The following is a 14874-nucleotide window of genomic DNA, read 5'->3' as shown; positions in this document are numbered from 1 at the left end:
TCATGAAACCATCACAATCTACTGGGCATTTTTATCTGTGGATTATCAAGAAGATGATTCTTCCCTAAGCTGTACTGTTTAATTCATAATAATAATGATAGTCTATACAGAATTTTGATGAATAAAAATGAATACAAGGAAATGCTACACAGTCAGGGCCTTTGAGTTTCCCCAAGGAACTGCTGAGATTACAGCTCAAGTTAATGAGCCAGACTTGCTCAAACTCCTTTCATCTTAGTGCTGAGAAATGCACTCACAGGACTGAGTGTGCATCACTAGCTGAAATAAAGCTTAAAACTAACTTCAGGTTAGACCAGATGCCTTGCTAATAGTTTTTATGATAAACTATTCCCAGAAAAATAATCTAAAGTCCACAAAGACACATAGCTAAGCTATCTGATCATTAGCTAGGGTGCAAAAACAAAACAGCCTGGTTAGTGCTAGCTTGTTGAATGATTAATTCCTTGCACCCATTCCTGACTTTAATTTGTGACAATTAATTCTGACTAGTCAGGGCTACGGAAAAATAATTTGACGCTGTAGCCCCAAAACAGGGGAACAGGTTTGCTTTGATAGTCAGGAGTTATACACAGGGCAAAAAGTACATTTTGAGATTTAAAGTGTCATGGTGCCACAATATCTTGGGAAGTGTCCACTGAGCTGTAGCTAAAATGTATCTCAGAAATGTCAACCTGAGCCTGAACTAGAGAATCTAAGACATTCCAGGCATCTCCTTGCCCCAAGACTTGGCACTCTCTGGGCATCTTTGGGATTCAAATCAAACCCAGAATTTACAACTTCTGATTGCAGAGTGTTAGTTCAAAATGTGTACATAGTCATTAGTTAGTTTAAATTGCCTTTCCCCTGCCTGGGAGAATGAAGGGCAAAAGGTCGAAGTGGCTAATACAAAACAAAAGTATAGGTTACAAATACACAATTTTCTTATTTTCTTGGGCTCTTCAGCAGATTAGTATGGTGATACTTTATTTGTGCTGAAATGCGGTGATATTTTATTTGTATGTTAATAAATAAAGTTTGCCTGGAGATCAGAGGAAATAGCAAGCAGTTTTAAGTAAACACAAAAGTCAGGCAGCGGTAGCACATACCCTTAATCTGATCACTTGGAAGGCAGGGTCTCTGTGTGTTCAAGGCCATATTAGGGAATAGAGCCAAGCATGGTGACACACACCTTTAATCCCAGTACCAACCATAGAGACCTGGAGGTCTGTACAGACATGCAGTGACAAGGAAGTGAGGTAGCTGGGCTAAGAGTAAATGAGAGGGCAGAACAACAAGGCAATAAAGCCTGGGTAGACAGGAAGTCGTGGCATTTTGGAAGCTGCAGAGCTGGTAAGGTAAGGTTGGTTGGTGGCTCTCACTATTTTTCTGATCTCTAAGGCTTTCACTCCTATATTTGGCTCCATGTTTTTATTTACTAAGAACGCTTAGAAATTTGGCTACAGTTTAGGTTTGTGATTCCTTTAAAATTCCTTACAATAATACCATTCAATATAAATAATAAAATAGTTCTTTCTTTATAACCACAATTTGCAGCCTGCCAACAAAAGGGTTGGCTCAGAAAATATGTTCCTTGCTTGCTCCTGACAAGTTACTTAGATATATTGCATGTGAGTTGTCAGGATGAGTGTTTTTAATCATGTTAGGGAGATAAGAAACATGTCTTTACCTATAATCATTCACTTGAGAAATGGAATGTAACCCCTTTGTGACTTCTGTAGTGCCTAAAAGAGTTTGTTAGGGTATATAAGCTGTAAAAAGACATGAGAGAATGGAGCAACAAAGGAGAATAACATGAAAGGAGAATAAAGAAAGGAACCATCAAGAGAATGTGTGTCTTCCTTCCCTAACCCTTCAAATAGAAAAATCTTAGCTATGCCAACACCATGGATTCCTCTTGAGCCCTGGGCTGCCTTGGGGCTGGTTCCTCACAGGCAGCAATACATACTTCCATTCCACAGTTCCAGTTTCTAACACTAGAAGATTTCAGCGCAAGTATGGAGGTCTAGCTCCAAGTCTCATGCTCACTCTTTCTCAAGACAGAGATGAATGGGATACTCAATGAATTCTTAGAGAAAGCACCAAGCACCTGTGTTAATCTTTTCTCTCTTTAAAATACCCTCTCATGTTAACTCTCTGGAGCTAGCAATCTCCCCACTACCACCACCAGTGGGAGCCTACAGTCCAACACTACCTATTACATGACCTATCTAATTCAAGGTAAATATTAGGTAATCCAGATCTAAGCCATGTTCTATCTGTAGTAGCTGACATTCCACTTTTCTTTTTAAAATTGTTGTTTTGTGTGTACGTGTTTTGCCTGCATTTATTATGTATACTACATGCATGCTGGGTCCCCTCAGAAGCCAGAAGAGGGTGTCAAATCCTCTTGAACTGGAGTTGTGATAGTTACAGATAGTTGTGAACCACCATGAAGGTTCTGGGGACCAAACTCAGGTCCTCTATGAGAACAGCAAGTGCTCTTAACCATTGAGCCACTTCTCCAAACAACATTTTTATTTGTATGTGTCTTGTTGTGCCATCACTCAGCTGATTCTGAACTCAGACATTGGGAAAGACATGATGAACTATTAAAATAAATAAATAAAAAATAAAGAGAAGAGGGAGAGCAATTGCTGTGCTGCCAAAGGGTTGACTCCACTCAAGATCCTCTGATTTAGTTTAGGGTGGAAATTAACATACTAATCTCCTGAGCAGTAGAAATCTTTTCAATGATGAGAAAATAAAGGAATAATACCTGCTTTTAAAGATATATAAGGTGTCTCGTGCCACAACAACTGTATTCTATTTCTCTGTAGCCTAAAAGTAGATCACTGACTTTCCTCCCAGATATTCTTACTAAGTGAACTTGGGGTAGATGGCTCCACAGTAAGCTCTGGCCATGAGAAACATTGGAGAAGGTCTGGTTTATATCAATGCACAAACCAGAGATTAAAACATCAAAGTTTCTTACTCATAACAGTCTAAACCATACAGAAAGTCCTCCACGACCCCTTCTCTTTTCCTCTAATCTTAGTTCTCCCACATTTCTCCTTGTTCTCTTTTATTTACAATACTGTCTTCTCCAACATGTTGGGGAACAACAAAATTCACTCATTAACTAGCCAACAGCCAGTGTATCTTTTTAAACCAGACTTTATATTTTCCTAAATTTTGAATTTCACTTTGATGGGGTATTTCTAATTTATCACTAAGTACAACATAAACTAACACCTTAGGTACAGAAAACAGTATTCAATTATTATCAGCATAAACAGCTTGAAGCTTAGTACACTAAGGAGAGCAACCTGACAACTTTACCCCAGGGAATAAGTGCCATGGTGTAACAACAAGGAAACAGTACAGGGGAAAAAATATGGGTTGAGATGAGGCCAGAGTTGAAATACCATTTCATTCATTTCACAACTGCCTATCATTAGTCAAACAAAATTAACTGAGCTTCTACTTTCTCACCTGTAACCAACATATGTTTCCCAAAGCAGTTAAATAAAGTAATGTACATGTAATTTAGAATGGTGCCTTGGAAGTTAACTTACTCAAATAAAAATTCCTATAACATCACCACTAGAATTCCCAGTTCAGGACTCATACCATGATATTTCACATGGTATAACTACCAAAATAAGCTTCACTTTTTCCAAATAATGTTGTCATAAGTCACCTGTCCAAATAATTTTGCTACAGAAATGAAGCTGCAGGCTGCCTTCCTAAAAACCATTTGGAAGAAATTAACCCAGCTTCTGGAGAACATGCACCAAAGTTGTGACATATGTTTACTAATATCTCCAAGGCTGGTCTTCAGAACTGTTCACCTCTTCTTCTCCTGAGACAGGATGTCTCACTGTCCTAGAACTCAAATATGCTAAGCTATCCGACCAGCAGGCTACTGGAAGCCACCTGTTTCCATCTCCCTCGAAACGGAATTATACACACATCACAACATCTGACTTTCTTTACGTGGATGCTGTGGCTCAAAAGCATGTTCTCATGCTTATGGGACAAACATTTTACCAACTGAGCTGCCTCCCTTGCTCTTAAATAATACATTTTTTAAAAATTATACATGTAGGTTGGGACTGTAGCTCAGAAATGAAGCCTTTGCCTTGCTTTCAAGATGCTATGTCCTCACTGCAATTCATTCTCAGTGCTAGCAACTAGTGACCAAACCTAATCCAAACAGTCGCTGCTCAGCTTATCTTGCAGGCTCCTCCATTCACCAGCCTCTCAGCTATATGTCTATCATAATATGTCTATCACCACCTTACAGGCTATTAATACTTGTCCACTGTCTCTACTCCAGCTAGAATCTAAGTTCCATAAGAGCAGAGCTTTGTGTACTACTATATGCTACTGTCATGAATGAATGGACTGATTATCTATAAGCCAAAGCCTTCAGGGCCTGCCATCGCCTTTCTTTTTCACTTTACTCCCATCTGTACCAACACTCAACTGTCCCCCAAATACAACTTGTACTTCCATAGCCCCCTGCTTTGCCATAACAAACTTTCCTCATCATCTGATCAACCCACCAAAGTATCAACAATGTTTTTCAAACCTTCTTCAGGAAGCTTCTAACCCCAGAGAATATGCCTCTTCCTTTCCTTTGTGCTAAATTCATACCTTTGTCTACACTAGTGCTAATTAAATTACTGGAACTTATCTCTCTTCCTAGATTGTGAGTTCTTAAAGACCAGGGCTTTATCACCAACCTAGCACAGCCCTTGTCATAAAGTAATTTATCTGCAAATAGTCACTGAATTAGCATGTGCATTACTCTTCTGCAAGAGAAATAAAAGCAAAGTCACTACCCCAAACTTATGATAAGCAGCTAGAGATAAAACAATGACAAGCAATACCACCACCCAGAGTAAGGAAAGAGGAGTAATATACAAATCACTGAAGATTTCAAAACTCACCCCAGCACACCTTGCTGGATATATACCTTGGTTCCTCCTGGCTCCAAAATTTGCCTTCCCTTTAGGGTAGGTTCTCGTTGCCACAGATGTTGAGACCCAGCTAAGTAGCAGGAAGTGGAAAGTCGACCTGGGTTTCCCAATGAGCAATAGTCAAGTAGAATGATCACGTTCTGAGAAAGCTTCTGATGTTTCATCAAATGCATGGTTTTATGTTTCCCTTAATACAAGGTAATGTGCTATGCACTGAGTCAAATACAAGCATTTTGATTAAACTTCAGAGTAGTTCTGCAAGTATAGATGTTACCACGACCCAACTAACCCAGAGCTCCCTGACAGCTACATCCTATGCCATAAATGGGCTGCAGTTGCACTTAGGTGGCCGACAACAGTCTTTGACAGTCATACAAGGACTATGCCCATGCAGAGCAGTTACCCTCAGCCTTAAGACATTTTTAACCCATTACCTCAAAGCATTGCTATTTCTTCTCTAAATGCCTAACAAAACTTGCCCTGCCTATAATAGTGTAAGTGCATATATAAATGTTTTATCACACAGATGCATGCAAATGAGAAAATATCTATGTGTATAAAGCCACTGTGGGGGGGGGGGGATGACAAAGAACCTTAAACCCCATAAGAACTAATACAACATCAGTGAAACCAGGGGTTACGTGTGTGTCACCCTCGGTTTTACCCTCCTACCACCGAGTAAACCAATTCTGGAAAATGTGCCTCCTCGTATTTTGTAAATGGTTTGCCTCAGTTCAGGGTCCCAGCATTACTGACTAAGATATGAGATTCATAACCACTGTTTTCAGACACAAGAACAGCTACAGCTTGTGTAGTAGGCAGTACACTAAGCATTTCATCTTTTAGATGCATTTTTCTGTTCCCAAAGCAAAAATGCAAGGCAGGGATTGGTTCTTCTTTGGTTTCTTAACATTTCTTAATGATTTATTTTTTATTATTTTATATGCATTTGTGTTTTATCTGCACATATATGGCTGTGTGAGGGTGTCAGATCCCCTGGAACTAGAGTTACAGACAGTTGTGCACTGCCATGTGGGTGCTGGGAATTGAACCCAGACCCTCTGGAAGAGCAGCCAGTGCTCCTAACTACTGAGCCATCTCTCCAACCCCTTTGGTTTTGTTTTCTGAGTCAGGGTCTCTCTATGCAGCCCTGGCTGGCCTGAAACTTACCAGGCTGATCTTGAACTCACAGAGCTCCACCAGCTCTGCCTCCCAAATGCTGAGACTGAAGGTGTTCACCACCACCTCCAGCTGTACATCTTCTTAAAATGAGGGGACAGAAGCTCTGAGAGAGACTGACAGCTTACAAGTAAACAGGCCTAATGGAATTCAAACTGCCAAACAAATCTTCAATTCCATTCCAGTGTGCCCTTTCTGAAAAGCAAAGCTAATGCTTAGCCCCACATGCCCTGAAACAACTTTCCCCTCTTGAACCTATATCCCTTATCATTCTTACCCTTCTGCCACATTTAACCCCAGAAGTTCCCTAGTCTCTTCCTTTCTTTACCTGGACCATTCCACTTGTCTACCATAAACACTGTTCCCCTTTGGTAGGCTATTTTCAATACAAACTTCAAGATTTTTACACACACACACACACACACACACACACACCCTGGCTCAGGAAAGTCTTTATCCTGAGAAATACATACTCAAAACTGAGTCGAATGACCATGTGTTTCAATTATCAGCTAAATTCTTATACCATATTACTTTAGTGACTTACAGTGAACAGTGCATTTCAGAATCTCTGCATTGCTAGTATTATGCAGTAAGGACTTACGCGGGGTGAATTAATGACCGTCGATTTTATTTGTTTCTGATGTCTAACCTGTCACAAAGGCACCTGCTACCTGCAGCAGACTTCTTAATCTTTTTTTTTTTTAATTTCTTCATCTGTAAAATGGAAGCGTACAGCATCTACCTAATAGCTTAGGAAGAAGTAATGGATTTAGCACCATCTCTAGTACTTTGAAAGTACACAATAAAGACAGTAAAATCTTCTTTCATTCTCTAAGTTCTTCCAAATTGGTCAATCTCGGAAAACACCATCTTGCAACATCTTTCATCCAAGACAGAGATTTCTTGCAAAGGTCTTAAGATTTTATGAACATCCCTCATCCGGACGCTTGTCTTTTGGTTTCTTACAGAGATCAGTAGCTAGAATATCAAACTTTTAAGTTACTAATGTTTGCAATCTATTGCACCTTACTCAACTCGCTCACCAGTTTCCTCCCTAAAGTCAAAACCCATGCCCATCAGGAAGTGGTGAGCCTCCCCAACAGAAACCACTCAGCACCCTCTCCCTGAGTATCACTGGTCCCCACCCCACTCCATCCCGCACCCAGGCTTTTGAGAATTAGCAGAAATCTGATTATCTAGTGCAAATGTAAACCTCCTCTTCATAGATTAAGAAAGCCCCTGCTACTCGATCAAGGATCTTCAAAGACAGAGAATGAGTTTCTACCATCAAAAACCAAGAATAAGGGGTCCCTTTAAGCCCTTCTCCACACGAGGTCACGGAATGCGCTATCTTCTAAAGGACTACAATCAGCCAACCCATCCCGCCCCTTCCAGTCAGAGTCCCGCGTCCGGTCCACTCTCGGTCTGCGAGCTGATGTACTCGCTGGGACTGGGATGGCTGCCGCCCACCGTGTCAACTCCTCTGCCCACTCCCGTGCCCTCCTCTCCCTCAGCCCAGGCCGCGGGTGGCCTCCGGCCGCCTGCCCCTTCCCTGGCCCGCTACTCACCGCTTCTTGGGGATGGTGCCCAACTCCGGCGCGGCGGGAGTGGCGGCGGGCGACGCCCCGGCCGCCGACGCGGCTCTCCGCGCTTTGCACTCATTGGTACTCGGAGCCTCCTGGGGCCGGCCCAGCAAATGGCCCGACAGAACCCGCAGCCGCCGGCGCGCGCGGCCCGCGTCTGGGTCCCGCTCGCTCGCGCCCGCCTCGCCCGCCGCCTCCGCCATGGCTTCCGCCTGGTGCCGCCGCCCGAGGCCGCTGGGCGCGGGTGAAAGGTCACTCAGAGCGGCGCCCCGCGCGACCATTCGCTGCGGCGCATCCCGGCAGCCACTGCGGCGACTGGCGGCAGGGGCCATGCGCCTGGAGCTTCACGGGCTCTGTCCCCGCCCACCGCAGCCTCGCCCCGCCCCTCCCCGCCTCGGCCCCGCCCGCCGCCGTGCCAAGCCACGCCTCGGCTAGGCGCACCTGCAGAGCAGGTGAGTTCCCGCGGACCGGGGATTGGCCCAAAGCGGCAGGACGAGAGCCAAACCACACAGCACTCCCGCAGAGGACAAACCTGTAGGTGTGGCGTCCTGGAAGAAGCCCGAACACCCTGAAGGATTATTTCCTGGGACTGATGCCTAGGAGCTTGAATCGTGGCGCCACCGGTGGTGCTGCCAACCTGGCAGTGGAGCCAGGCCTGCCTTTCCTGGTAGACTGCTCTGCTTCGTCTGTTAGGGCAAAACTGATCCTCTAACCTATAGCGCCAGTGTCTCAGTCTCATTTCTCATCACCTGCTACTACTAGGTGCCTAGCACTGCGGCCAGCACTCACGTGGAGGTCAGAGGACAACTTCCAGTAGTCTCCTTCCACCCTATGAGTCCTGGGCATCAAACGTGGGTCGTCAAGCTTGGTGGCAAGTGCCTTTAGCCACAGAGCCATCTTGCCCACCCTGAGGTGTGTGTTTATACAGCCCTCAAGCTAATGGTTTTTATAACTGAAAGGTGTTGTCTGCAAAAATAACATCGAGTTTGTTTGGTGTTGGCCAACTACTCTTAGACATGGGGCCTAACCTGAAGTGTGGCTAATATACCCAGTGAGACTCCACTGGGTGAAACTAAATTTTCCTTTGCAAGTGGGTACCAATTTCAGATAGCTTCTTGGTAAGGGGTGGGAGCCAGTGTCCATTTCTTCCTCTCAGCCCCAGGACCCCATCTAGCTTGAACTTCCACAAGTCCTGTGCACGCAGCCACAGTCTTTGTGAGTTCGTATGTGAATTAGTCCTGGTGTGTCAGGAAGACACTGTTTCTTGGAGTCATCCATCATCTCTGGCTCTATCTTTCCTCCTCTTCTGACCCCTGAAGGGAGGGTGTTGATTTAAAAAAAAAAAAAAAATTCTATTTGGGTAGCTTGGCCTCTTTTTATACTTGATTTTCAGATGATTTACAAGCTATAAAGGTCTAGAGGTCTAGTGACACCTATTTTGTGGAACTACTTAAAGTCACGGTTGAATTTCCTTTGCCCTTCTTCTGACCTTTAAATTCGTGGACCCTGTTTTGGTATACACCCACATACCACCGCAAACCTGCTCCTGCTGGGAGTGTTTAGGATTCAGTGGATGATCCAAAAAGTAAATATACATTCCGAACACTTAATAACAGAAGAAAGAGATCCTTCACTTCATTGTCTGTTAGAGAAGTAGTGCCTTACTTTAAGAAAAAAAATTAAAACCTCATTTTACCTTCCAGTAGCATGCACATAATCATGATGACCTTTTTGCCTTGCACAATCTGAAGAAAGACGCATTCTTATCTATTAACCTGATAAAAGTCACCAGAGTGGGTGGAGGTGACTGAGTTCTAGAATTAATGAGCTCAGAGTTATTTCTAAACGCTGTCCCCTCCACTCCTCTGGGCATTGCTTCTGTTTCCTCCTTTTTGACTTCCTTTATCTTTATCAAGCAAACTCAGATGTCACTGGTGACATTACTCCTGAGGAAAACAACAACGTTGGTTTAGACATACCAGTTATTGAGCCAAGATGCCCTATAGCCTCTAATGTAGATTTTCCTTGGCTCTTTCTTGCAATAGCTATTGATTCACCTGTGCTTCCTTGAATGAAACAGAGACTGATCTGTCTGCCTCCTTCTGTTCCTTTTCCACGGTGGCGTCACTGCCGTCCTGCTCAACCAACCTCACAGTGACTGCTGCCTTTTTGCCTTTATACCGGTGGTCTTTCACCAGCACTTTCCTCTGTGTGTGCATTATTTCCCTAAGAGTGTCTGGTTTTCACTCACCATATGCTGCCTTCGTTTAGTTTTTTTATTTACATGTTTCTCCTCCTCCAGAAAGGTCAAAAACTCCATGAAGGCAGAAGTCATGTTGTAGCCAAGATTTACACTCAATTTGTAAGGGGCTCAAAAAATTTGAATCTGGAGAGAGGGACTAGAGACACAAATGAAGATGCCTAGCTAATAATTAATACCACGCCTCCTAGAATGGTACTGCAGTGGTCAGTGGAGACCATCTTGTCTTCAACCTGGCTCTTTTCCTCTTCAAGGATGGTATTCACAGCCATCAAAGAGTACAAACAGGAGGTACTTTTTTTTTTTTAACCAATTTGTGATTAAACTTTAAACAAGATAAAACAACTTGAATATTACTCCCGCAGGATACAGATAAAACAGGTTTAAACTCTTATTTGCAGTAGGATGCTCTCTGGGAGCCATGAAAGCTCTGAGAAATGTTTTGTGATTGTTGGGAGTTTTTGTTAGATTGTTGTCTGTCTATTTGCTTGCTTGTTTGTTTTAACATAGAAGTCTTACTGTGTAGCCCTGGCTGGCCTACAACTCACTATGAGATGTGAGTGTCCTCCATTCACAAATCCCACCTGCCTCTGCCTCTATGCAGCACTGGAATTAAAGGCACACACCAACTCTCCTGGCAACCTTGGAGAATGTTACAGCTTTTGGAGACTGGAAGCAGGTGCTGCTGGAGAGAATTCCTGTCTGCAACTGAAGTGGAAGTTCAGTGTCTCAGGGACTGAGGATGAATCACACACACACACACACACACACACACACACACACACACACACACACACACCTTTCTTCTCTGCCGGATGTACTGACTGGGAACTGGATCCTGAAGTCTTCATTCAGGCCTCCAGCCCTGAGGCCAGGCTCAGCTGGAGCTGAGAGCCAGGCTCTGGAACTCCCTTTCTCTTCTTTCTCAGTAGGCTCCTGAGGCAGTTCTATAGCCTTCTATTGGGCGTTAGTGTGAATTTATAGGGAGCCAACTGGACCCTACTTGGCTGAATTTGGGTATGCAAATGAGCTGAAGAGATGAAACCAATCAGTTGTCAAGCCAGATGGGAAGATAGAAGAACCCTGAGCCACCCAAAAGTTTCTAAAAGTTCCGAGTCAAATCTGCAGGCCCCTCTCTGCTTTTGCAGAGAGGAACTGATAAGAAAATTACTGTCTGCCCCCAGTTATGCGGCCTCTTCCTTCATCTGGAGAATTCTGCTCAGATAGGGTTTCTGTTTCTTTGGGGCCTGTCAGCAGCTCCTCTGCCCTCAAGGTGTGAGCCTGCCAGCTGTCTGAGCACCTGGGACATGGGATGGGGGGACAACACTATCCCTAAGAGTACTTCCACAATGGTCGAAGTGCTCTATAGCTGTTCTGTGCACTCACTGATGACTAGATCGCTGTTATCAACTCTTAAAATATGACTAGTATAACTGAGGGGAAAAAAACTGAGGACTTACAGGGTGTGTTTAGGTGGGGCTTTTGTGTTTGGTTTGGTTTGTTGAAACAGGTTCGCATGTAGCACAGACTAACCTCAAACTTGCTATGTAGTCAAGGATGACCTTCAATTCTCTATCCCCTGTGGGAGACCAGCTCCCACTTTTTCCCAGGGTACTCTTCAGGAGAGAGGGATAAGAAAGGTTAGATAGAAATATAATGGGGAGAAAAACAGACAGAAACGCAGGATAGCTTCGGGAGAGCCTGAATCAATATCCACTGGCTTCTTCTGTCTCATGCAAAGGGCTTTTTATAATGCCAAGGGATGGAGCAAAAAAGACACCACCCCACCCCACCTCCACTCACTCCCCGCCCAAGCACAGCTAAGTGCAGACCCTTCCAATCACCTGGTAACCACGAATGTGGTCAAGCAATCCTCTAATGCAGCCCTGCTGGGTAAAGCAAGCCCAGATCTCACTAGGAAACCTTTGCGGGACTCCATGGTCCTCCACTTCCTAAAACCTGGGATTGTAGTCAGGTACTACCAAAGTCCTGCTTTGAGTTTCTACATTTCAATGAATGTAAACTTAAATGGTCACGTTGTGCCTCGTGGTGAACACATGGGATAGCACAGTCAAAGAAAGTTAATTTAATTGTGCCAAGAAATATGAACCCTACCTTCCTCCTGCTACAGTCAACTGTGGAGAAGTATGTAAGGAAAAAACATTTGTGGTTTTGCATACTAACCTAATGCTGTACGTGGTTAGATGTAAAGGAATCAACACAACTTCTGGCACATTGTAGATTAGATAGACTTTTGTAAGCCACCTTGCTTCTAACCATTAGAAGTTCCTTTTGTATGATGTGCATTTGAAAGATGTCTTGAGAATTGTAATAATTAGGGTTGTGGTAAGAATTGCAGCCCCACTGAAGCCCACCACCTTTCTCAGAAACCATTTCCTTACTCTAAAAAAAAAAATTAATTAATAAATACTGCATTTTATTGTACGTGTTCTCCTGCGGCAATCAGAGGACACCTTGTGAGTGTTGATTTTCCCCTTCTACCACCTGGGGCCCAGGAATCAAACCTAGGTCTTCAGGTTTGACAGACAGCACCTCCTCTTGAAGCCATCATCTCAGCAGCCCAGAAAACATTCCCTTTGTAAACAAAGGCTCTGTGAAAGAGCTAAGACATTTCAAAAATGACTTGACCTCTGGGGGTGGGGACCCTGCATAGTAGCTGCAAGGTAGTGCAGAAGATAATCCATGTCGATGTTATATCTCCATCTTGATGGTTAGTTCAGCTATCCAGTGCACCTCTGGAGTCTCTGAAACATTTACAAACAAAAACAAAAACAAAAACAGAGTGTGTTTATTGTTGCTACAGAAACTACTGTGCCCTTCCTAGGGGAAGCCATTAGTGTTTTCTCTCCAACTAGACTGGACAAAAAGGGACAAGAGGACCAGTAAATTCCTGAGAACACCGGGGGCACTTCTGCTTGACATTTGAGCAATCCGGGCTTTAAGTTTCTCAGAACCTTCCCAGATGTGACTAGAGTAATGCTGAAAAACCACCAAGCACGTTTGTTTGCTAGAATAGTCGCTGCAGTGTCCTCGGGTTCATTGTCCAGTGGGCTGGTTTGTGACTGGGAGAGTTCAACCTAACACTACCAGCATGCTTGAAGTGAAAATAAAGGTAGTTCTTGTTCAGGTTGAAGTCCGAACATGAGTACAGTAACATCATAGATAAAGAAATCATCTTTATCCTAGGTGATTAAAACCTTGATGGAAACAGAATTGTGGGCTAGTAGAGAAACAACTTGACATGGAGTTGAGTGTGCATACTTCAACGAAGACATATAGGTAGCCAAGCAGTTATGGGACCTTTTATGTACCTAATTCTCTACAGAGGGCTGTGACATACCAAGTATTTGAGTGGATAGCTCTCCTGTATGGCACAATCAGGTTGGTTAAGAGTCAGGATCAATGTGGAGAATAAAAACACTGTGATATTATTGGATGCAGGTGACCTTAATGATGAGTTTCCTACTACCTCCCCTCACAAGAGCAGGTTCCAAGCATAGTGCCCTGAAATTTATGTCATGCTTCAAAGAGGAATGGGTGTTTCGCATGAAGCCTGGTCTGCTAAGATGCTTCTGATACCCACAAAAGACAAAGCCTCACACTTAGAAGAGCCGTCTTAGTAAACCCACTCCTTTGGGCTCTGGGACATCCAGCCTTAATGATTATTGGAAGCCAGTAGGGAGAAACCTATATGCACAGAAACAATGGTAGACCTCTGGAAGTAGAGCTCCTGTCTTTGTGTGCATGGTCTTTCTTCTAGTTGAAGGCACAAAAACACCCTAGGAAGATTAACTTCTAAGACATAGACCAAATTATTTTCTGTACCTATTTTCATTGCTGGTCTTCAGGAATGCTCAGTAACTCTAAACAAAGAGAGAGGAGAGTTTGTGCCTTTTATATTGTGAAATACAATACAGAGAATGAAAGCATAAGTTATCACAAACTAGGCTCCTCCGAGCACTGTCGCATAGGTCAAGAAACATTGCTGGCCTCTTCGAAAGTCTTCCTGTGAACTATGCTTACTTTACCCACCTACTTGACAAGACAGCCACTGTCCTGACTTTTATGATAAGCATTCCCTTGGTGTTCTTTATGATTTTATCGACTAGGCATGCACCTTTCACCTGGCTCTGCTTTGCTTTTCTATAAATGTAAATGCTTGTATGATTGCATACATGAAAATTTATCTGTTCTACGACTAGTGGATAGGTGAAATGTTTCCAGTTTGATCCTCCTAGGATTGTTATGAATGTTCTTGTATACATCCCTAAGAGAATACATAAGTTTCTTTTAAGTACCTGTCTGGGTATAGAATTGTAAATATAAGGTATATACATGTTCAATTTCAATAGATAATTAAATGACAGTCTGTTCCAAAGGAAGTGTACAAAATCTACTATCCAGATAATACGTTTGAAAGCCCCCATTACTTTAACAGATGTGGTTGTCAGTCAGATCTTAAAACCTCTTGATCACTAGGATTTCTTTATAATGGTAAAAATGGAGACCCTTGTCCCACTTCACTTCCTGCTGCATGAAATACACGGTGATCAAAGACAACTTGGGGAGGAAAAGGTTTATTATGTCTTACGGGGCCATCATCACAAGAAGCCAGGGCAAGAACTCAAGCAGAAACCTGGAGGCAGGAGCTGAAGCTGAGACCATGGCAGAGTACTGCTTACTGGTTTGCTCCTGCAGCTTTCTCAGTTTGCTTCTTTCTACACCTCAGGGCCATCTGCCCAGAGACGGCACCTCCCACAATAAGCTGGCTCTGCCTTGTCAATCATCAACTAAGAAAATGCTTAACAGCCTTGCCCATGGCTAATCTGATACAGTCAGTTCC

General features: G+C 43.5%; 1 protein-coding gene across 1 annotated transcript in view; it reads right to left on the bottom strand.

Moving 5' to 3' along the window:
• Agps (alkylglycerone phosphate synthase) overlaps window positions 1–8051 on the bottom strand; it is a 101666-nt gene extending 93615 nt beyond the window's left edge. Inside the window, exon 1 of the mRNA XM_036184086.1 lies at window positions 7736–8051. Within this exon, the coding sequence (XP_036039979.1) occupies window positions 7736–8031 (296 nt within the window). The 5' untranslated portion in view covers window positions 8032–8051. The remainder of the gene's footprint in view (window positions 1–7735) is intronic.
• Between the last annotated feature and the right edge of the window lie 6823 nt (window positions 8052–14874).

Source organism: Onychomys torridus, chromosome 4 (genome assembly GCF_903995425.1).
Source record: "Onychomys torridus chromosome 4, mOncTor1.1, whole genome shotgun sequence".
NCBI lineage: Eukaryota > Metazoa > Chordata > Mammalia > Rodentia > Cricetidae > Onychomys > Onychomys torridus.
The sequence above is the reverse complement of the archived record's forward strand: the minus strand, read 5'-3'. Positions and strand labels throughout refer to the sequence as shown.